General features: G+C 39.2%; 1 protein-coding gene across 3 annotated transcripts in view; it reads left to right on the top strand.

Moving 5' to 3' along the window:
• Window positions 1-24,182, top strand: part of Atg1 (serine/threonine-protein kinase unc-51-like protein Atg1) — a 130,146-nt gene extending 105,964 nt beyond the window's left edge. The window contains exons 4-19 of one of the 3 annotated variants that reach the window (XM_045737468.2): window positions 3,704-3,736; window positions 4,361-4,397; window positions 5,610-5,660; window positions 5,991-6,113; window positions 12,105-12,339; window positions 12,606-12,886; window positions 13,101-13,317; window positions 14,069-14,190; window positions 14,499-14,770; window positions 14,893-14,992; window positions 17,099-17,371; window positions 17,615-17,850; window positions 18,077-18,215; window positions 18,855-19,031; window positions 20,357-20,499; window positions 22,545-24,182. In XM_045737468.2, the coding sequence (XP_045593424.2) occupies window positions 3,704-3,736; window positions 4,361-4,397; window positions 5,610-5,660; window positions 5,991-6,113; window positions 12,105-12,339; window positions 12,606-12,886; window positions 13,101-13,317; window positions 14,069-14,190; window positions 14,499-14,770; window positions 14,893-14,992; window positions 17,099-17,371; window positions 17,615-17,850; window positions 18,077-18,215; window positions 18,855-19,031; window positions 20,357-20,499; window positions 22,545-22,760 (2,655 nt within the window). In that variant the 3' untranslated portion in view covers window positions 22,761-24,182. Of the gene's footprint in view, window positions 1-3,703; window positions 3,737-4,360; window positions 4,398-5,609; window positions 5,661-5,990; window positions 6,114-8,786; window positions 8,993-12,104; window positions 12,340-12,605; window positions 12,887-13,100; window positions 13,318-14,068; window positions 14,191-14,498; window positions 14,771-14,892; window positions 14,993-17,098; window positions 17,372-17,614; window positions 17,851-18,076; window positions 18,216-18,854; window positions 19,032-20,356; window positions 20,500-22,544 lie in introns of those variants that run through there. The other 2 variants (XM_045737469.2, XM_045737470.2) reach the window with 2 other exon arrangements.
• Window positions 24,183-25,153: the final 971 nt, after the last annotated feature.

The raw sequence follows: 25,153 nt of genomic DNA, 5'->3' as shown, positions 1-25,153 counted from the left end.
ACATACATTACCACTGAACTACATGTCTATAACACATCTCTAACCCTGACCATGGGCAAGGGAAGAAAATGTATATATGCTGGTTACCGTTGTAAATGTGCGCCCACGTCTCTGGTGGAAACTAATAAAGTAAACTCTCCTCCCCCTCTCCTATCCCTCTTCCCTCCTCTCTCTCTGTGATGTTGTTTCAATGTGCAGATTTGGAACCAGTCCCTCTAATATTTCCCAAGTGTAAATTATCATCTGTTGTGTTGGTGGTGAGGGTGTTTGGCCTGGGGCTGCTGCTGGTGCCTCTTGTTTACCTGGAGAAGGCTGGGCGGCCGCTCCCTGGTCCCTGACCCAGGCCTAAATGATGGGGGCTGCTCATTACCCCAGGGGTGGACCTATATGTGGTCCACTGGTCCTCCTGGCTCACCACCACAACCACCATCTCCCTCCTCACACAGCCACTCAGCATCCTCCTTCTTCCCCGCTTGATCATTCTCAGTTGTACCTCTGAATTGGCTCTTACAGGTCGCTTGGATGGCGACATCTTTTGTATAACTTAATCTCTCTCTTTGGTTTGGGTTTTTCACTCTGCAGGCGAGGAGTCACAATAACGTGGCTAAAGTATGTTGACCAGACCACACACTAGAAGGTGAAGGGACGACGACTTTTCAGTCCGTCCTGGACCATTCTCAAGTCGTTATTTTCACTCTGCCTAATTTGTCTTGGGTTTATTTTGCACATTTTACCCATAGGTGTTGTCGGGTGTTGGGAACACCTTGGCTAACCCTAGCTGAGGCGCTGCGTCAGAGGCCGTGGCACCTTTACCAAGCTACATGTGGCAGGGCCGGCGTCACACACTGGGATGTCGCTAGGGAATAATGGCCAAGCTCCACAGTCACCGTTAATGTATTTGTCGCACTCTTCCTCTTGTATTGTATCAAACAAATTCACTTATATCGTCGGGAATTTGAAGTCTGGTCTGAAGGATGCGAAACGTCTCAGAAGTGTTTTAACTAGTGCTTACGTGAGACTTCAAACATTTTTCCAGACCACCAATATGGTATTTGGTAGCAATTATTCTTGATTTAGTGTATATATGTGTGTGTGTGTGTGTGTGTGTGTACTCACCTAGTTGTGTTTGCGGGGGTTGAGCTCTGGCTCTTTGGTCCCGCCTCTCAACCGTCAATCAACAGGTGTACAGATTCATGAGCCTATCGGGCTCTGTCATATCTACACTTGAAACTGTGTATGGAGTCAGCCTCCACCACATCACTTCCTAATGCATTCCATTTGTCAACCACTCTGACACTAAAAAAGTTCTTTCTAATATCTCTGTGGCTCATTTGGGCACTCAGTTTCCACCTGTGTCCCCTTGTGCGTGTTCCCCTTGTGTTAAATAGACTGTCTTTATCTACCCTATCAATCCCCTTCAGAATCTTGAATGTGGTGATCATGTCCCCCCTAACTCTTCTGTCTTCCAGCGAAGTGAGGTTTAATTCCCGTAGTCTCTCCTCGTAGCTCATACCTCTCAGCTCGGGTATTAGTCTGGTGGCAAACCTTTGAACCTTTTCCAGTTGGTGTGTGTGTGTGTGTGTGTGTGTGTGTGTGTGTGTGTGTGTGTGTGTGTGTGTGTGTGTGTGTGTGTGTGTGTGTTGTATATGTAGAGGTGGCTGTATATATGGTGCGTTGCGGCCACTACTTCCGGTGTCTTTGGGTACAAAGCCAGTAGGGGGGAAGGTGAGATGGGGGATGGGAGGAGAGCATAGCAACAGCTCTGAGATGGGTGTTTGGTGGTGTGTGGTGGGTCTAATGCTCCTGGGTGTAGTAGCGGCAAGTGTATGGGTGATGGTCTCTCAGGTGAGGAAGGACCCTTGCCTTCTCCCTGGCCTCCAGGTATCCCACCTCCACCCTCCGTGTCCTCCCATATACTGGCCCACACCTCTATACACTGCTCCGCTCCACAAACATGGAGGACACCGAGCAAGAAGAGAGGCGGGTCTCCCGAGAGCAGTGGGGGTGAGAGCCCAGGAAATATTGATTGTGGTGTGGGATGCGTGTTGCTGATGAGTCCCATTGATCACCTTGTGAGGAGGAGCAGTGTTGTTCTCCGCCCACACCACGCTCCTCTCCTCACTCCTCTTCACACTCCTACAACACCACTCTACCACAACACCCACCAACGGGGCCTTGTAGCCTGGTGGATAGCGCGCTGGACTCGTAATTCTGTGGCGCGGGTTCGATTCCCGCACGAGGCAGAAACAAATGGGCAAAGTTTCTTTCACCCTGAATGCCCCTGTTACCTAGCAGTAAATAGGTACCTGGGAGTTAGTCAGCTGTCACGGGCTGCTTCCTGGGGGTGGAGGCCTGGTCGAGGACCGGGCCGCGGGGACACTAAAGCCCCGAAATCATCTCAAGATAACCTCAAGAAGGTCACAATATTCCCGGGTCATAACCCACTAAGGTCACAATATCCCGGGTGATAACCCACCAAGATCACAATATCCCGGGTGATAACCCACCAAGATCACAATATCCCGGGTGATAACCCACCAAGATCACAATATCCCGGGTGATAACCCACCAAGATCACAATATCCCGGGTGATAACCCACCAAGATCACAATATCCCGGGTGATAACCCACCAAGATCACAATATCCCGGGGTATAACCCACTAAGGTCTTTTCAGAACACCATAAAGTAGCGGTCACAACTGCAAGAAAAGTGACAGGTTGGATAACAATGACCTTCCAAACAAGGGATGCCATACCAATGGTGATGCTTTTTAGTCACTAGTGCTCTCTAGGGTGGAGTATTGTTGCACTCTAACAGCAGCATTCAGAGCCGGAGAAGTTGCTGACCTAGCGAGCGTGAAAGATCCTTTACCGCTAGAATCCACTCTATAGGTCATCTTAATTATTGAGACTGAATAAAAGTTCTAAATCTGTATTCTCTAAAGCGCAGGGGAGAGAAGTACATAATAATCTACACGTGGAAGATATTAGAGGGGACTGGTCCCAAACCTGAACACAGAAATAACATCACATAAGACAAGTAAGCATGGCAGGATGCTGTTCAACGTCCTCCCAGCGAGCACAAGAAATATTGCCGGAACAACCGTGGACATCTTCAAGAGGAAACTAGACCATTTTCTCAAAGGAGTGCCGGACCAACCGGGCTGTGGTGGATATGTGGGCCTGCTGGCCGCTCCAAGGAACAGCCTGGTGGACCAAACTCTCACAAGTCTGGCCTTGGGCCGGGCTTGGGGAGTAGAACTGCTCCCAGAACCCCATCAAGCAATTCCTCCAAGTAGTGCCGGACCAACCGGGCTGTGGTGGATATGTGGGCCTGCGGGCCGCTCCAAGCAACAGCCTGGTGGACCAAACTCTCACAAGTCAAGCCTGGCCTCGGGCCGGGCTTGGGGAGTAGAAGAACTCCCAGAACCCCATCAAGCAGGTATCAACCAGGTAAGCAGGTAACCGTACTTGTCCAAGTGAGCCAAGTACTGGCCCCAGTGGTGGTGCATATGGCAGCAGCCTCCACTCATGTACTGACTCACCACAATACTTAGGTCATTATCAAGGTGCTTGTTCTTCTTCTTGGTCTTCAGGTACATCCATCAGCAGGACACGTGGCCGCCTCTCCCGTGTCTCCCTTGATTTGTCCTCAACACTTTTCTCTTCATAATGTTAACCATTTTTCCTTGTTCTTTTCAGGAAACTGTGAACCATGTCTTTCTGGTGATGGAGGTGAGTAGAGCTGTGTTTGGTGGCAGAGTTGTGGAGTGTGGCAGAGTTGTGGAGTGTGGCAGAGTCGTGGAGCATGGCAGAGTTATAGGTAGTGGCCATACAAGACCCAATATATGTATAAGTTGTATTAACACCAAATTATCGGATACAACCTACGCTTCCTCAAGGCTGATAACAGTGTATACATCACCTTGAGGAAGGATGGAGCTTACATCTGAAAATTTGGTTTTAATACACTATTGCGTCCTTGCTTCACCTTCAAGCACTAGGGTATTGTAGTGTGTCCATCATGAGGTGGTGTGGTGTCTGGGTATGTGGTGTTGATATAATACAAGTACTGTACATTGCATATAGGCATCATGTGTGGTGATAGATGGAGTGTATTGTGTGGTGTGATGCATCTGGTGCTACTGGCATGGTACACATGCACTCCCACCACCTTTACATTTATAATATTTTATCTTGTCATTACCTTTATGTATTTAATTGTATTGTAATTATAGTTATGAAGATTTGTATAATGTTTTAACAAACTGACTCTTACATTAGGTTTTTTGTAAGAGTTTGGTGGTTCAGAGAAGCTTGAGGGTGTAAAGCACTGACTCATCTGTGGTATCTTTACAGTACTGTAACGGGGGCGACCTGGCCGACTACCTTCATGGTGAGTACCCCACACTCCGCCCCCCCCCCCTCTCCCTCCATCCTCTTAACCTCCACTAACTTACATCATATATAACTCTTCTTTCCCAGAAGCTTCTTGTGTTGAGTCGACTCTCAGAGGAATTAGCCGGGTCAGACTAGCGCTCCTCGACGTCCGTCCTCTTAAAAATAACGTTGCCTCTCGCTCGTATGTGCGCTATGGCCAAAACTGGCCGGAATTTTAAATAAAATCGGCTCACGAAAGTGATGTACTGTCCCGTTTTCTGTTTGAGTCCTCTTGCGTACTCGGAAAGGTTAGGAGAGGAAACTTTCAATTAACATTTTTCATGACGTTTTTGAAACCTAATGAGAATTTCCTGTCCCCCTAACCTACCAGAGGACCCTTACCTTACTGTTTTGGAAAAAAATCCAAAATTTATTTTCAATTTCTTTTTATTTTCTAATTTCGTCCAGTTTCGGCCATACGGGCAAACGGCCAAACGGCCAATTCAGCCGTAATTGGTAAGAGGACAGGTTGGGTGGTGGTAGTATACCCTTCACTAGTGTGTGGGTGAGAGTACTAATTAATGCCAAAATATGTTTGCTGGGTCAAAAGCTCTTGATCACCACGTGTATAATTTTCACATTTAGTAATCCCTGGTGTACTTACCTAGTTGTGCTTTCGGGGGTTGAGCTTCGGTTCTTTGGTCCCACCTTTCAACTGTCAATCATCTGAGGTACCAGAAGATCCAGGCTCATTATAACTTAGTGTTTATGGCATAGATATTTTGTATGGAGAGTTGTGGCGATGACTGATGACTCTTGTGATGTCTGAGGGCCAGATTCACCAAGCAGTTACACAAGTACTTTACCAACGTGTACATCTTTCCTCAATCTCTGACGGCTTTGGTTACATTTATTACACAGTTTACAAGCATGAAAACTTCCCAATCAACTGCTATTATTGTTATAAACAGCCTCCTGGTGCTTCGGAGCTCATTAAATGTTTAATAATTGTAAACAAAGCCGCCAAAATTGAGAAAAGATGTACAGGTTCGTAAGTGCTTGCGTAACTGCTTCGTAAATCCGACCCCGAGGTCTCAGACCTTGCGTCAACACGCACCCTCACTTATAATTACAGTCTTAATACTATCATCATATTGCAGTAATGATACACGAGGTTGTTACACATTATTATCTTTATTATAGCTATATTCTTTTGTTTGGTCCGCAGCAATGGGCACGCTGAACGAGGGCACCATATGTCTCTTCCTAATCCAGATGGGTGAGTACCACCACCTGGGGACACCGGGCACCACCTGAGTAACTATATCTAAAGAGAGAGAGAGAGAGAGAGAGAGAGAGAGAGAGAGAGAGAGAGAGAGAGAGAGAGAGAGAGAGAGAGAGAGAGAGAGACAGACGGAGAGAGAGAGCCAGAGAGAGAGAGCCAGAGAGAGAGAGAGAGAGCCAGAGAGAGAGAGAGCCAGAGAGAGAGAGAGCCAGAGAGAGAGAGAGCCAGAGAGAGAGAGAGCCAGAGAGAGAGAGCCAGAGAGAGAGAGAAAGAGGTGCAGATATAAAGTAAAGAAAGTAACTGATATTGTTGGTGGTTGTACAGCGGAGTCGATGCGAGCGTTGTACGGGAAGGGCATCGTTCACCGCGACCTCAAGCCCCAGAACATCCTCTTGTCTCATGATGGCAAGCCTAACCCACCACCTGATAAAATCACTCTCAAAATCGGTAAGTAAAGACCTATAGTCATTATGGAGATACATTAGGTGTGTGACTGCCTGCCATGCTTACATCTCCCACTCTTGACCAGACCACACACTAGAAGGTGAAGGACGACGACGTTTCGGTCCGTCCTGGACCATTCTCAATCGACTTGAGAATGGTCCAAGACGGACCGAAACGTCGTCGTCCCTTCATCTTCTAGTGTGTGGTCTGGTCAACTTACTTATTGTGACACATCGCCTGCACTTGAGCATTGGTATTTGTACATTGTCAAACACTGAGAGAGCTGTTGTCATCTTGCCTGTGTATTTAGAACGTTGGGGCTGAAAGTCTTTAAGAGATCATGTAAAGGACTAGTCTCTTCCAAGGCATTCAGTTTTGTGTGCGAAGAGTTCTTAATAAGTTGGCGGTATTCTTGCTCTTGTAATATATATATTTGGAGAGCGAGAGTAGGTTCGAACCCTCATCACGGCCCTTGTGGATTTGTTCATTTATATGAAGAGCTCTTATCTTTTGTTTAGCATTGGTGACGCTTCTATAGGTTTGTCTTCCTGGGGCCAGATTCACGAAGCAGTTACGCAAGTACTTACGGACGTGTACATCTTTCCTCAATCTTTGACGGCTTTGGTTATATTTATTAAACAGTTTACAAGCATGAAAACTTCCCAATCAACTGTTGTTATTGTTATAAACAGCCTCCTGGTGCTTCGGAGGTCATTAACTGTTTAATAATGGTAAACAAAGCCGCCAAAGATTGAGATGTACAGGTTCGTAACTGCTTTGTGAATCTGGCTCCTGGACTCTGGTCCGTCTTGTGGCCATTATATTAGAGGCGGGACAGGTTGAGTAGCAGAGGCACCTCTCCCCAGGGTGCAGTCGCACCTCCACAGATCTCCAGTATCAGCTAATGATACTGGTAATGGCTCAAAAGGGCCACCACTTACGGTCTATTCATGCCCGTGCCACCTTTTGGGTGGCTTAATCTTCATCAATCAATGGGTTGAGTAGTGTAGCATCAGTGTCATCTGCCCTTTAATAACCGCTCACCGGAAAAGTATGAAATCGTTAGTCTAACAACGAGAACAAGATGCCCACAATTAACGGCAAAAATATTACTTATTATTTAATTAATATCGTTTGAATTTTGCACACGTTTTGAGAATTAATAGGCATATTTGGATGGGGTAAGGACGCTAGGATAGTTTTGGTTCAAAATACCCAAAATTCTTGTGTTGAATTTATCTTTAAAATGCATAAGAAAGGAAAAATTAAAAACTTTTTTTTTATGTAGCAAGAGGATAGGTTGGTGATGAGGTGTAGAGTAATATGGTCCACGTGCCATGAGGTTATAAGCGATACGCTGGGATATATGGATGAAGGTGGATTAAATATTCGGGTAGAAGAGGAACTTCACTTCCATCCTTGAAGAAACTCCTAAGACCTATGCCACAATAGAAATTCCAATAGAACACTGTTATTAGGCTGTCAGAACATGGTAAACAATCTTGTTACCCAAGTGTTAAGGGGTCAGGAGTTTCCCAATAGGACAAAGAAATAGGGGAAGGACTTTGGAAGGTTTCAACGAGTTGCGGAAAATTTAAGAAATTAAAACCTCTCTTGCATCCTATGTAGCCACTATTAACTCTTAAGCCCTAGTAAAAATATATATTATTTAATTTTTTACATGAGAAATATAGTGATTGGCAGGCAGTAGATGTGTGTGGTGGCAGAGCCTCATGCCAAATCAGTTTTTATTGGTAATGAGCACAGTAGGAGAACGTGTTCCTTTATGTATGTCATGGAAGATTTCTACACGCGGTTTGAATATGTATAAAAAAAATCAAACCTCTAGGATTAAAACAAATCGTTTAGATTGGTGGGTTGAGGGCCCTTAACACTTGATAGAGAAGATCCCTAATTGTATGGTTTCATATCCTGTGTGAATGAGGTCAGGGGGTAACTTAAAGTTATGGGTGGTGGGCGCGCCCTTGAGCGGTAACAAGGGCGAGGAGAGGCGGTGCAAGTCTGTGCAGAATTGCATCACTGGTGTGGCCAGCCAGGAGCAGGCTCGGCTGATGTCACCTCCGAGTGAAACTTGTGAGAACGGGTGAAAGCTTGGCGCATTGGAAAGTTGACTCAAATGAGTAAGAATACAGGTTTTAAGTGCGTATTACTTGTGTATCTGATGCCATTGTGATTATTACGAATTTTTGCGAATGTACAGCTGTGTTTGATTGCTTCTGACCCACCAAAATGTATCTCAACTAGTTGTGGAAAAAGACTAATCATTGAGGGAGACGGAGATACTGAGGGAGCGAGTGTGGTGCCAAGCTGTCTGGCGGGTCCAAACTGGTTCTTCTAACCAAGCTCCGTATTCTCAGTCTGTTGTTTGTTCCCTAACTAGTGCTACTCTACCCAACAATAACACGTGTCATGTTGTTGTATATAGCTACACAGTAGTACATTGTGTAAAGTTATGACCATGGCAGTATTCGTGTTCACCTTAATTGTTCACTAGAAAGATAACAGCATACAATATACTGACGGCTAATGTCATCAACAAATTCTGTCGAGGGGATAAATTAATTGAATTTAATGGAATGAAATTTGTTAATATAGATTGAGAGAGAGAAAGATATTATTAGAGGTGAATAGTGGCAAGGTGTGTGTGAGAGGTGCTGGGTGGGTGGCACTTGTGGCACTGGCGCAGTGTGGTGCAGGTGGGTGCCGGGGCCGCTCGCTCACGCTCCTCCACACTACACTAAACCTTCCTCCTTATAACAAGAATAGAAAGCAGTCTGTGCAGAAATATATATATATATATACACCTGAGGATATTGTGTTAAACTAGAAATTGCGTGATATTGGCACAAATGGTTAATACGGTAAGTACAGTATATGCATCTTATTAGTGGGGGACACTAGTTCAGTATTTATTTTATTTATTTATTTATATACAAGAACGTACATTGGGGGTTAAGAGAGTACATAGTAATGATGATTTTACAGTCCTTTAAAGCCTCTAGCACCCATAGTGTTTCCAACTTATCTTTAATCTAACAGGTAATTTTAAGTAGATAATTTCCAACAAAATTGACAAATAATGTTTACAGGTACATTGTTAGACATTTTGGCACAATAAACAAAGAATAGATTAATACACAATAATGACAATACTGTACACTATAATTACAAAGATGACTAGGTACATTTAAGTAAAATTTGAGGGTATCATTTGGTTCATTGTAGCACAATTTAAGGATCATTTCAAGGAATAATGCAGTAAAATATGTACTCAATATAACAACTATGATATCAGATGATATCAATGATTACAATGGAAAAGTTATAGCAAGCCATCCTCCAAATTGACAGTACGTTATAATACTAAGTGTAATAAGTACATTTCCTGACTGTCATACATAGTACATAATTGCACCTATGGGGCTGTTACATTTACCTCCCCATTTAATTCTCCTCGTTTTCTGTTAAGACACTCGGAATTTTAGGATGAAGTTTTAAAGTTCAGTTTGCTATACACAAGTTTTAAATATCAGAATTTTTTTTTCAGTTATATCAAACAATAGAGATTTTATATAAAATTTGAAAATATCCTGAGTTACTTTACAAATTATTAACATACTTTAGTTTTGTTTTATTTGTTTTATAAAACTGTAATATCAATATAGTTATAGGTTAAGTAGTAATTGTAATTAATTAAGAAGCAATAAAATGCTTATCTTCAAAAACTAAGACGGATAGGTGAGGTCGTGTTTTTTTAGTCAGCTTTTCAGGTAAACTCAAATATTCACAATATATTTGACAGTACTATTTAATACTAAGTGTAAATAAGTACAATTCATGACTTTCATACATAGTACATAATTGCACTTATGGGGCTGTTACATTTCCCTCCCCTTTTTGGAGGATGGGCTGGGCTTAGGTACATATATTGGGGGATTGGATAGCACTAGATACAGTGCGAGTTTAAAGCACTAGGTAGGAAAACTATGAAGATGAAATTAGGTACGTTTTGTTTTTGTTTTTAAATAAGGCAAAAGTTGGACAGCTTTTCAATTCGTTAGGGAGTAAGTTCCATAGACTAGATTAAAAGTATTATTAAAAGCCACGTCAGACTGTCGTTTGGGTGCTTGTCTATATATTCTAATGATTTGACAAATTATTCACTGTTGTTGAAATCTTGTATATCCTACCTACCTTGTGTAGCTTCCGGGGGATCAATGGCCCTGTGGCCCGGTCTCCAATTTAGGCCTCCTGGTTGGTCGTCTGGTCAACCAGGCTGTTGGATGCTGCTGCTCGCAGCCTGATGTATCAAGCATAGCTTGGTTGTGCTGTGTTTATGTCCTGGTATATAATGAAATATAATTTTATCAAGAATCATAAATGTCATAGTAGTACCATACCAGAGATCACATGTTAAAAATAGTAGTAATGTATATACTGTACTGTAGTTCATTACCTGATGATTACTTCATGAAAGCCATGAGGTAAGATCAATAAATTCAATGACAAGTTTTTAATTGCCAATATTGTAGATGCCATATTCCATCAGGTTGTGGTGGGTGTGCTGTTAGAAGAAGGGGTTGGATTCTGTTGTAGGAACATGTAAAGGTGATTGATGAAGATTAAACCACCCAAGAGGTGGCACAGGCATGAATAGATTTTTTTCTATTCCTTATAAAACAGAATGTTTTTATTTCTTACTAATAATAATGAATAGAGTAGTAAGTGGTAGAATTTATTTTTTTTGAGCGAATGAATACTGTGTGTAGAGGTTGCATTTAAATCGTCAGGCAGCTATCGTAGGGAAGGACACTGCTTGACAGTATTTATGAGGGTGTCCAGCTGCAGGACACACTTTTTTTGACCAGAACAGTGGCAGTGTTGATGGCTTCGGCTGGTTCCTGCAAGATTCAGGGACTTAAAGCTCTTCTAAGATCATTGGTTGTTTGACATTCTAGGACATAGTGAAGTAGTGTGTGAAAGTGAAACTGTTATATGGTGGGTGTGTGAGGTGTGTCCATGAGAAGTGTTGCACCAGGTGTGGTGGTGCAATGCAACAAGTGTTGTTCCCTTGCCAGTGTTGTGCAGTACGCTAGGGTGCCACACACATTTCACATGCTCCACCTGCTACCTGCCTCATATATTTCCTATCAACAAGGTCAAACTGTAAACCAAGGTTACTGCACACCTGTTTCTCAGTGATCAAGATAGAGTTTGTTCGAAATCCTGATTGAATTTTTGAATAGTACATGTACTTGGTGTTCTAGACATTAAATGTATCTCGCACGGACATCACTTGCACACACCATAATACAGTACGAGTAAATTCAATCCTGCAACTTGCTATAAAGTCATTTGACATGAACGAAGATGGAAATTTTAGCACTTTACAGTTAAGTGACATGTTTTATTACCTTCTAATATACCTATTTATACAAGAACATACGTCTAGATTCTTGTTACAGGTCATTTCTTAATCATAAAATACTTGTGCTCCTGGTACAAGTTGTATAAAGGGATGGAACAGGTTGTCATAAAAATGTCATACGATTCAGTACATACAATTTTCCCTAAACCAAACCAAACATTACTTTTTTAAATTCAAAATATTGAATTGTCAATTTTTGTTTGTAAGCTATTTAAAGTTAATAATGTTGGCATTTATGATGATTATTTCTGAGAAAATCAACTGATTTTCTCATTGATATCATATAATAAATTGATAAGCTATTTAAAGTTTGCTAACATCATTAGACAGATTGTTCTGGTAACCAATATACTCAGTAAGACATAGAGTACATACTGTACTACACTTCCTTACTTGATTCAACAAGACTTAAGTATTCTGTGGTATTTTATTTATATTTTATGTGCTCATATGTTGCCCTCCTGTTATTTGGCTGTAGGGTAAAAACAATTGCTTATTTTGCATTATGAAAAATAAAATCTAATCTTTTAATTTTCACCGATCAGCTGACTTTGGCTTTGCAAGATTTCTCCAAGATGGAGTAATGGCAGCCACATTATGCGGTTCTCCTATGTATATGGCTCCAGAGGTTATCATGTCAATACAGTACGATGCCAAGGCCGATCTCTGGTCATTAGGCACCATTGTGTTCCAGTGTCTTGTTGGCAAGGCACCATTTCATGCCCAAACTCCACAGGCTCTGAAGCAGTTTTATGAAAAGAATGCCGATTTAGCACCAAGGTTAGTGTTAGAATTTATGATATACAGTATATAGCATTCATTTATCCTCATACAGTATTAAAATTTATTAAGGAGTACTTATCAATAATACTTTCTGTAAAGGTTTATTATTTACTGTAAAAATATGATTTAAATTTTAGTTATAAGACAGTGATAGTGTGTGTGCTCTATTTTCTTTGGTATTATACATATAGAAGGATGTAGTAGTTTAAAGATATGAAGCAAACTAAAACAACTACTGTACAGTACTATTTTTAATTTACCAGAATACCTGCTGGAACGTCACCAGAATTAATAGATCTTCTCATGGGGCTTCTAAAGAGAAATGCAAAAGATCGAATGGACTTTGAAACATTTTTTAATCATCCATTTATGCTTCTGAAAAGAAATGAAAAGAAAAGTACTGATGAGAAGGCAGCCTCGAGTAGTGGCTCATCTTCTGTGCCTATGCCCACAACCTTACCCACACCTGCAGCTACACCAAAGCCTGTTAAACGTGGTGGAACACACACACAACACACACAGCCAGCTCCAAGCCCACCTATTGGTAAGTTTTCTAGATTCACTTATTTATCTTTTGCAAAGCAGTAACATTTAAATTTTTCTTCTTTCACAGAGATGGGTTCCAAATAGCCAAAATAATGTAGTACTGTATATTCACCAAATTTATTCTGTATTAATGTTATTATTTTGTTATCGTAGGTCAAATTCTTGCGTATTTTGTTGATATTAATTTCTTAACATTGATTTTCAATAAACAGGTAACCTTCCCCCATCACCAGAGGAACTTCGAATGAGCATTGACCAACGAAGTGGGAATGATCTTCCTTCAGCATCTCCTGTAGTTGCCACCAATATACCAAAACCCACGCCTGTACCCAGAACTGCAAGTACACAATTGCAAGAGGAAACAGAAGACTTTGTTATGGTTCCTACTCATATCCCTAATGAGCCAGAAGCATCAAGAGTTCCACAAGGGTAAGTTGATGTTTTTTTAATTAATGTCAGGAATAAAGATAATATTTAGTTAGTGCTTGAAATCTATTGTTTCTGTTTGACCGTATGTATGCATGCATGTATGCTAGCTGCAGTATAAGGAAGTTCAAGTAATTGAGTTGAAAGGATATAATACATAATGAATATAAAGGAAAAATACATGTCCCTGCAGTACATAAATTTTCACTATCCAGTACGACATTAACACTTTGACTTGTTTTGCTTTTTAACACTTTGATTACTGTTTTGCTTTTGTAGTTTAAGCGAGTTGCAAATATTTGATAATGGATAACCATCTAGAAAAAAATAGTAATTATGATCTACCAGAATAATTAACTATTCTCATGTACAATGCATAACTGGGGAAGCATGAATAGATTTATATTTACGAAAGCACTTGACCTGCTACACGTACTTACTTAATTTTTCCTTTGTAGTTATGTTTTTTAATTATCCATCTCATGTGATAAAAATTATTATGTTGTATATCAGCATTGTGTGCTAAGACATAAAAGGCAATTACAGTATGTAGAAAATCCGATCCTAAAACATGAAAAAACACCGTCTCTATGTAGATGAAAACTGGTGTGTGACACTGATTGCAGTGACAGTTTAGCCGAGTGTACACCATTATGTATGCGTAGTGTTGTTTAATGTGTAAATAACAGCTTAAATATAAAATGAAGATTAACTGAAGTGTAAGAGCTTCGCGTTCATTATTATCTACTTCTAGGTGGGGTGGACGTGTTCTGGCCAAACCAGGAGGGGTGGTTTACCAGAAAAATCCTCCACAGTATGGTCCCCTCACACCCCAAGTCCCTACATCTCCCAGACCTTCTCATCTTCCAGTCCAAGGTAATATTCCTTATGTTTAGAATTCCATGTCTTATCTGAATGGTTTAGAAGTCATATGTCATTCAGAAAACCTTGAAACCTTGAAAACCATGCTCCTTGTGGATTATCTGATATTGATTATTTGGTAATACTGTAAAAGATACATGTACCTGTATGTATTTGGCTACCAGAAATAGTAACAATGCATTCCAGGTATCCACATATTAGAAGCAGAGGATGCATGCTTGTGTGTGTAATTATTCTGTTCATTGCTAATTACATTTGTAATTGTAATTCATAACTAAGTAGTTGAATCAATTGTTGCATAGGTGGTAGCAGTGGTAGCACACACTCCAGCAGTAGTAGTGAATCTTGTCGATCCGGAGAGCCTGTCCCTGTTCCATCCCAGCGAGCTACGTTTCAGCAGATGACCTCTTCTGGCTCTTCAGATCAGATATCTGCCACACTCCAACCCGAGTCTCCTAGACATCAGGGAATGTCGAGTAATCGACCCTCGCCTCCACCTCGCTCACAACCAATTAACATGCGTAGAGTGTCTGATCACAAAGCACCTGATGTTGCTTCATTGTCACCTCCTGCTGTAAGTCTTATTCATTTGTGTATATTATTTTATTTCTAATCATATAACAAAAAAAAATTTGCCTAATATTCATAAGATTTTCTTGTTATTATTTAGAGTTTTTCCATTTACCTTTCTTACAGGTTCAGTTCACCATTGGTGATCCTCCTATGGGAGGGCGGCGAAGGTCAACATCAGGGAGTTCATATTCAACAACACCACCGACGACTGTCGGGGTTACTGGTAATGATTTGTTTATTTTGTGTACAGCTTTAATACACTGGTAATTGTAAGCTAACAGGTACCCTCATGTGGTATTTGATTAATGCACATTCACTTGTTTGTCCTCACTATATTACTTTCAGAGTATTGTTGTTTGATTTTGAACTGTTGTATCATTCAGAGCAAGATTTTACTGCTAATATTTACTCTTAATTTACTCTATAAATTAATCATTGTAAAACTCAAAGGAATCTCAAGTTAGTAACTTCTAATATATGTATGCTTCATTGCTAATTTATTCTGTATTGGAATTTTTGCCATGAAATCACCATTTAATATTCTGTATTAAAGTTTATCTTGAATTCACCTCGCCTACCAGCTCTTAGATCACAATTCATGTATGGAATATAAATATTTTAATATACTGTAGAGCAGTACAGTGCTTTTAAGCAGTATCAGACGGCTATTATTGTGTAGATAATGTATTCTTCTGCTGCATTAACATGCAAGACTGACATTTAAGAGGCCTAGTGTTGTTCTATCATGTGATAGTGTTGCATCACTATCAATGTGTTGCAACACTATCACTCTCTTGCAGTTGTACAGTACATCACTTTATTGGTACGATACCATTTGATGCCATCTATCTTGCATTAATGTACATTTTGGTGAAACTTGCATTTTCAACTAAAATTAAGTATGATATCAGTAAACACTAGAAAATATTAGATTTATTAAAATTATTGCCTAAAGTTTCCTAAGAAACTGAATATCATTTTCATTATAATAGTACAGTACATACATTATATGAGTGAAAGGTGAATTTGGTTCCACCCCAACATTATGACACTCACTTGATACATGTTATCGTACATAAATTTCCAGAATTTAATATACTGTGACAATGTCAGACCACGGAGGAAAATTGAAACAGGAATTTGATCAAGTACTTTCGTATATTAATACATCTTCAGAAGGACTCCTTCTGAAGATGTATTAATATACGAAAGTACTTGAGGAAATTCCTGTTTAAATTTTCCTCCGTGGTCTGACACTGTCACATTTTTAATCATGTGTTTATTTTCGTGATATACACAATGAATATACTGTATATTAACAGAGTGGGAAAATATGCAAAGAAATCATATTAACATGGTGTATGTATCAATGAGAAAATTAGTAGGAGCCATGAGGAGGAGGAGGACCCACTCACTGGATACTCCCAAGCACGTGCTAGACTGTGATATGGTACAAAAGTAATGCAATCTGGAATTCAACTGAATATTCTAGGGGCCCCCGAGGCTTCCACTAAAACCAAGTCAGTGTTATAAATTACCCGCATACACCTGCACACAGCCAGAGTGTATGCGAGTGATACGTTAAAACTCTGGCTTGGTTTCAATGGAAGCATTAGGTCTGTAGTATATTTTGGTTCTAGTGGTATAGGGCATGAACCTTCATACCCAGTATGAAGGTTCAAATCCTCCTCATGGCTTCTATTAATTTTCTCAGTGTGAAATTTAAAAAATGTTTAATGTTTAAAATGTTTTAAAAAGTAGTGCTGTCCTTAATTAATATGCTGATGTGGGTTAAGTACTGGTGTTGGCAATGTTAAGATAGATATTAACACTGTATTGGTTATACACAGAAATCACAATAGCGTGATGCATCAAATGAACAAATCCACAAGGGCCGAGTTTTAGTTTTAACCATATCGTAGCGCAGTCGATTGAGGCAGCGTCTGGGATGCTCTCAGACGTAGGTTCGAACCCTCGTCACAGCCCTTGTGGATGTGTTCACTGTATTAGTGTATTATATGGTGTGTCTCTTGCTTGTTACTATGCCACTAGTAAATTAATAAGGTTCATTGGGAGTAACGTATGATTAGATCATTTATGATTATGTCCTGTATTAACAAACCAAAATTCTTAGTGCATTTACTATTTATTAATTAAATTTAAATAATGATTTTTTTTACAGGGCAAGCATAATTTACACCTGCTTTTGTGATGTTTGTGTTGGGAAAGTTGTCTTATTCAGCTGTATTATTCGAACCCATATATTATTATTCCTACCATATTGTAGGTAGTAATATGACATAGTAACAAGGGCTTTGTTGTACCGCAGGTAACACCCAGGTAATCCCAGGAGGTCGTCTCACTCCCACCAACTCACCTTTACGTCAGTCTGGCCGTCGTACACCTCCTTACGTGCCTCCCCAACTTTTCTCAGCTCCCCCTGTGCTGCCCCCTATCCTTGGCTCTCCCACAAAATTAGGTTTTGGCCAAGATAACCCTGCTGGTGACATCTGTGGCAACACCACCAACCTGCCTCACACAGCCCCACATCGTGCTATTACACTTCCTGAGATGACCTCTGTATCACGTGACCTCTTTATGGGTCAGTAAGAGTTTGCTCCAGTAGAAGTCAATTGCTTCACTTTGTTTTGTGTATTGTTAGTGCATAAATGTGAAATTATGTTCAATGTAAATATTTTTTGTACAAGTAGAAGTTCTGTATTGAATTTTGTATGTCATTTTCCTTGTGGGTATTGCTTATCTGCCTATGTAGGTTTTTGTAAACAGTTAAACTAACTTGCTAAATAACACCATCACTAACTTTTTACATCTGATTTTGCCATAGGTGGTGCACAAGATATGAGTGTAGATAGTAGTGGACTTCAGCGATCGCGAACAGAGTCTCATCTCTTGGAATGGCAAGCTCGTGCTACGAGTCCACCTAATCCTGGGAGACAACTTGTACAATATGGCCAGTCTGCACCAGCATTCCTTTTGCAGGGTACACCATTTAGTCAAGCGGACGGACAAGATACTGTAGCTTTCTATGCACCCCCTCTTCATCAAGAAACTCTAATGGAGGTATTTATACAAAAATTGAGTAAATTGCAAATATTATGTCTGGCATTTTAAACCTGCTGATATTGGTGATATATATTGCACGTTACATACAAGCACCCTTTCATAAAGATTTATTAATTATTATTATTATAAATTATAATGAATTATTTAGTTTCTTGATACATTTTGCTACATCTTTTGATGTTTTTAACTTGATAAATAATTCTCTTTTCTTTTCTCTGACTAGCGTGAACACAATGAAACATTAGCCAAGCTAAACTTTGTGCTTGCATTGGTAGACTGTATCCTAGAATTGGCTCGCTCTCGAGCAGCACCAATCACAGCCTTACGACAAAATACTACCATGAGAGAATCGGTATCTGGAGGTTAGTATACTGTCTGGAGCATTCGTTCTGAAATTTATCATTGTTATTAGCCTATTTTCGGTGTTCGTGGTGTGGCCTGGTGTGTTCAGGATGAGGAGAGGAAGGCCAGGGAGATGGTGGCTTGCAGAGTGATTGCCTGTGGATGATTCTTAAAAGTTGTACTCTAGCAGCCTGGTATGAGGACAACATTTTTCATGGAGAATAAGTGTGAGTAAGTGGAGATTTAGTGTGGACGATTTACAGGATAGGGTAAGGGACAAGGTTGGGTGGAAGAGGTTTATAAGATTATTTGTATGTATTGTGCTCAATATGACAAGAGGTGGGATGCTACTGCAATGCAGTGATTCTTATTTATCTGTGATTTAATATCTATAACCTTCTTTTATGATATTCACCTTATACTCTGCTGATGCCTTCCCCCCACTCTGTAAAAATTGGAAATATTAAGTCCATTAACTCTCGAGACTGACTTGCCAAAATGACTTTACATGTAAAGTGATTGTTTTTCTTGGTTGGCTGCTCTGGCTCTTTCACAGTATTCTTTATTTAATGTAGTTGACAGTGTATGTCAAATATATTAAGTGTTCCTACTTTTTCAAATAGCTTTTTTGTTAGATTACTGTAAAACTAATTTTGCAGGTTCACCTAGAGATTCTGATGGTTCTATAATGGCAGCCCCCCCACCTGAGTGGCAGCGAAGAGCAGAGCAGCTGGTACTCTACGTCAGAGCCTTGCAATTGCTGTCTTCTGCACTCACTCTAGCAAAACACGAGAAATCAACCAGTAGACTACAGCCCTCAAATGCTGTGAAGAATGGTAAATTTAACATCCTGTATACAGTACAAGTATTGCACTTCAAGATGATTTCAAAATTTTCTCAAGTACTGTAGAAATAATCTTAATTTGTTACAAATGTTCACTCACTATGTACAGAGCTTATTAATTATAATTATCATGTTTTAATATCATATCTATTCCATTTCTGAGTAGGATAGCAAATCCAACCTCTCTCATTTATGCTTATGCCCCTGCAAGTTTACACACAGGCTCCATACCATGCTTTCATATGATAACCTGACTTTTTACTTTCGTGTCTTGTAATTTGCTTTCAGTCTGATACATCATGTTAGTGTTATTACTCTCTGTGTAAAGATATATACTTCATGGAATACACTCCTCAAGGGTCTTCACATGCCAGAGGTTCAAACTCTATGACCCCCCACTGTTACACCAGTTCCTATAATTATCTTCCCCTTGTGGTGTAGCATCTTTAACAGCAAAGTGTCTGCACACTATTTGAGTTTGTCTAGGTCTTTCTGCTGTACTTAGTTACAGCAGAAAGGATGTACGTACATCCTAACTTAGTTTTGTGTCATCTGCAAACATAGACATATACCAACATGTTCCCTTGGGTAAGTCATTCACATAGATTAGGAACAGAATGGGCCTAGGACTGATCATTGGAATACTCACTTGATATATCCCTCCAGTTTGATTTTTCTTGAGCTGTGTTTAATGTGTGTCAGGTATTCCCTTAAGCAGTTCGATGTCTTTCCAGTTATTCCAGCTTGCGTCTACCATTTCATATTCATGTCTTTTAGGGAGAACAATATCAATTAATTGCCGACTGTTCAGAAACAAACATAGGCAACGTAGTTTTATTTATCTTGTTGTATCTTACTGACCCTGGCACAAAACTTTTATAGTTTCATCACATGATTTTTCCCTCTCAAAATAATACTGGCGCTCTACTACAATTTTTGTCCTTTCCAGGTGTTCCACCATTCTCCAGTATTTTCCATTGATAACTTTTAGTGACAAAATTTTAGTTTGATGCTTCCTGTCTGGCCACTTTCTTGTATATAGGAACTATGTTTTCCCTTTTCTATATTTCTGGAAGTTCTGCAGTCTCTAGTGTTTTACTGAATATGGTGAAGATATAACTGTGGGTAACATTGTTGTGTGGTGATGCTGGGTAAGGATTCTGTTTTGCGTAGTATCAGTGAAAGGGTACCATGCTGTCTTCAGTATTTATAACCAAGTTTTTCTATACAGTATTACTATATTCATGTCTTCTTTGGACGAGGGCATCTCCACTAAGCAATGATAGTGGTATTAATGAATGCTTTACTGTATTGCAGTTGTGGGTGTGCTAAATGACAGATTTCGTCAAGCATTGAGTATCTGCAAGGAATTGAACAGTTCTGGAGCAGTGACAGCAGTAGATCCTAAAACATCCACTATAACAGCTGACAAATTAATTTACAATTATGCTATTGAAATGGTGAGTATTATAATTTTCTACCTCTAGACTATGAGTAGGGTTTGTACAGTTCACCAGCCCATCTGCTCTCCATAAGATTGCTTTGCATGCACAAATACTTTTTTGGACATCCAGGGTTATACAGAAAACTCTTGATTTTTAATGGTGAAATTTAATGTGGTATGCTTTATGTTAGACATGTTTCTGTGCAGAACCCATCAGTGGCTTTCCGTAGCTAAAGACACCAATTCATTAAAGCCACTAGTAACAATTAGGCTTCTGATGACTTTTGAATGCCTATCAAACACACAGGAAATTTTTGATGCTCTGGTTTGGAGGGTAGCTTCTAAAGTGTCCCTGTCATACTGTTTCAATGTAAAGGGTATCAATGAAACAAGAGATTGGCCCAGTGCTTGTAAACAAATCATGATGATCCCTCCATAAACACACATTTATTGTAATCCTGAACATTAATAGATGCCAGACCTGTTTACTGTCTTAACAGAATCAAGTTAATGAATATAATGTAGTTGTATTTGTGCATTTCTACACATTGATTCCTGTTGAGAAAATTATATGCAGAAAAGCGGACAATAACTCGAAACAATTAAACTGTACACAGCATGGGGCCTGACAGACAGCTGGATGGACAGCGCTTCGGATTCGTAGTCCTGAGGTTCCGGGTAGAAGGAAATAAAGGGAATTTCAAAATTACCCTTGAAATAGAGGGAATACAGAGAACATATACGGCACGCATAGACATGATAAAGCACCTAAATTATTGAGATCGTCTCAAAGCTCTCCAAGTGTACTCACTAGAAAGGAGACGAGAGATACCAAATAATATACGTACACATGGAAAATACTGGAGGGACAGGTCCCAAATCTACACAGTAAAATAACAACATACTGGAGTGAATGATTTGGAAGAAAATGCAGAATAAAACCAGTGAAGAGCAGAGGTGCCATAAACACAATCAGAGAACACTGTATACACATCAGAGGTCCGTGGTTGTTCAACGTCCTCCCAGCGAGCATAAGAAATATTACCGGAACAACCATGGACATCTTCAAGAGGAAACTAGATTGTTTCCTCCAAGGAGTGCAGGACCAACCGGGCCGTGGTGGGTATGTGGGCCTGCGGGCCGCTCCAAGCAACAGCCTAGTGGACCAAACTCTCATAAGTCAAGCCTGGCCTCGGGCCAGGCTTGGGGAGTTGAACAACTCCCAGAACCCCATCAAGCAGGTATCAAGTAGGGTTCGATCCCCGGTGGAGGCAGAGTCAAATGGGCAAAATGTTTCTTTCACCCTGTTGCCCCTGTTACCTAGTAGTAAATAGGTACCTGGGAATTAGACAGCTGCTACGGGCTGCTTCCTGGGGGGGGTAACAAAACGAGGCCTGGTCAAGGACCGGGCTGCGGGGACGTTAAACCCCCGAAATCATCTCAAGATAACCTCAAGAAGCTTGCTGAGTGGACAGCGCTCGGGATTCATAGTCCTGAGGATGGGGATGCTAAGCCCTGAAATCATTTAAAGATAACCTCAAGATAATCAGCACAATAGGGTTTTAAAGACTTGTAATATATTCTCCTGTTAGGAAAAAGTAAAATAAGACCTTTTATTTTTAAACTTTATTCCCCCCCCCCCAAAAAAAAATTGACGAAAGTTGTGTGTATCTTGTGAGATGAAATATAAGAAACAAGTGGATTGTATTGCCACTGTCAAGAGAACTGTCAGCAGGGTGTGATGTGTTGACTTACCCAGATCAGGACAATCTCGGCCACAGGAAATTAAATCCACTTTGAATATGGTTTTGAAAAAGTATTACTACTCTCGATATAGTTTTTCAACATTAAGATTTTAACTGTTTGTTAGAAATATTAATTTGGTTTAAATTATATTCAAATTTAAAGAAAATATAACTTTGAGTTTATGACTTTGGAATGGTAAAATCACCAGTATTTATTAACATTACATTTTTGTCCATTTTTCATTACTAAAATATATAACAAATATTGAGTTTGTTTATTTGATCAATTATATTAATCTCTATATATCTTTCATAGTGCCAGAGTGCGGCACTAGATGAACTCTTTGGAAAACCAGAGGAATGCTTCCGACGATACCAAACTGCACAAATCCTCCTTCATGCTCTGGCTCAGCAAGTAGCACACGACTCTGACCGTGATCTTCTCACACGCTACAAGCAGGCCGTCGAAAGACGATTATTTCTTCTTCATGAGCAGGGAGTTGTGCATGCATATAATACAAATGAAGCATAGTAAACTGGAAACAGGTGTGTGTGTGTGTATTTGTAAATAATTCACTCTCTCACACACACACACACACACACACACACACACACACACACACACACACACACACACACACACACACACACACACACATTATTATTATTATTATTATTATAATATATATATATATATATATATATATATATATATATATATATATATATATATATATATATAATATTATATATAATAATATAATGAATTTTGTTTTTGTTTTTTGTGTGTGACACTACTACAGCTTACATTTTTTTTTTTTTAGAAAACTGCTTCCACTACAGAGACTTTAAACAAATTAAAAATCATTGGAGGAAAATAATGACTTTTTTGGCAGGATTGACTTTAAGGGATGTAATGCTGAAATAAGTTCCGTTTGACATTTTCAGTGCATTCATTGTTAATACAAAATGGGAAAAACCTCAAAATTGTTACAGGGCCACAGTTTATTTTTTTATAATATGGAATTGCCAGCTTTATCATGCCCATTGATGATAAGTTTTTAAGGGTTGATAGGTGGGTGGTATTAATTTTTAAAGGAATTTATTCCCAGATGTTGAAGTATACACAGGGATGCTTTAATTTATGACCAGTATACATTAGAAAATATTGTATTATTAACATGAAGTTGAAAAAAAATGCTTCCTAATTTCTCAATGTATGTAGGAATACTGTCAGTTTAATAATACAAAATAATATGATGTTTGTGCATTGCCAATTTGAAAATTGTTTGAGGCTGATGATACACTAGTTACGAAATGGTATGGCACATAATAATGACTTGTGTAATTAGCAATGTTCTGTGTGCTTTATATATACATCCCTGTACATGAATATTATCACTCAAATAAGCTTTGACTGAAACTAGCATATATATATATATATATATATATATATATATATATATATATATATATATATATATATATATATATATATATATATATATATATATATATATATATATATATATATATACATATATATTACACACAGTATATATAACACACATGCATATGTACGTGTATACACACTGTATAACCTCACTTAGCTGGACTATTTGGGAAGGACCTCTCACTGGATAATCCAGAATTCTGGTTTATCTGGTGAGGATAATTCTGGACTAGAAGAATTCTTACCGGGGAAGTCCAAAAACGACCATATTCACAATTTTTTTTCTATAACCAACATAATTTGAATTTCCTCACATACTATAAATGAAAATTAAAATTTAAAACAGAAACTTAAGCTTCCCTTATTGTTGTTCATCATCTTATTTGATAAAGTAGATCTTGAAATGTAGAAAGGAGACGAGGGAAGTATCAAATAATATATATATATGGAAAATACGGGAGGAACAGGTCCCAAATTAACACAGTAAAATAACAACATACTGGAGTGAACGAAAAGGAAGGAAACAAAGAATAGAGCCAGTGAAAAACAGAGGTGCCATAGATACAATGAGAACACTGCATTAACATCAGAGGTCCACAGTTCAACATCCTGCAAGCGAGCCTCAGAAATATAGCCAGGACAAACGTGGATATACTTAAGAGAAAACTAGATAGTTTTCTTTTAAGAAATGGCCGGACTAACCGGGCTGCAGTGGATATGTGGGCCTGCGGGCCGTGCTAAGCAACAGCCTGTTGGGCCAAACTTTCAGAAGTTAAGCCTGGCCCCGGGCCAAGCTTGGGGAGTAGAACTACTCCCAGAAGCCCACCGAGATACTGTATAGTTTTTAAACATTTACGTATCCCAGTCTTCGGTTATCCAAATTTCTGTCCAAATTTGGCGAAGTTTTGCCAAAAAATTATCCAGATGTGATTTGGGCCAGATAACGCAAATATTTGATTCAGGCGGCTTTGGATAACCGAGCTTATACAGTATGTATGTATGTCGTATCTCATAGCCAGAAATGAATTACTTGGCTTAGTATGCAAAGGCCCAATTTGCCTAACAGGCAGAGTGATTTTTGTTTTCAAATACTGAATTTCTTTCTAAATTGGTTTATTCCAGGTAATGTTATTATATTAAGCACATGGATTATTGTTTGTTAGGTAATAAATAGGGTAGGAAGGTTAGATAACGTTTGATCAAATTTCATGATTTTACATCCAAATAAAAAAATATTAAAATCATGTATAATATAGTGGAAATTTTTATTATTCCATGATAAAAAATTTGGAAAAGTGTAATTCAGTTTTTTTTTTATATACTGTATGTATATATGTATGTATGTGTGTGTATATATATATATATATATATATATATATATATATATATATATATATATATATATATATATATATATATATATAATATTTTATATATATATATATATTATAAAATAATATATAAAGTCAAAA

The sequence above is a fragment of the Procambarus clarkii genome, chromosome 28, assembly GCF_040958095.1.
Source record: "Procambarus clarkii isolate CNS0578487 chromosome 28, FALCON_Pclarkii_2.0, whole genome shotgun sequence".
Classification (NCBI taxonomy): Eukaryota; Metazoa; Arthropoda; class Malacostraca; order Decapoda; family Cambaridae; genus Procambarus; species Procambarus clarkii.
This window is presented reverse-complemented; position numbering and strand designations above follow the sequence as displayed.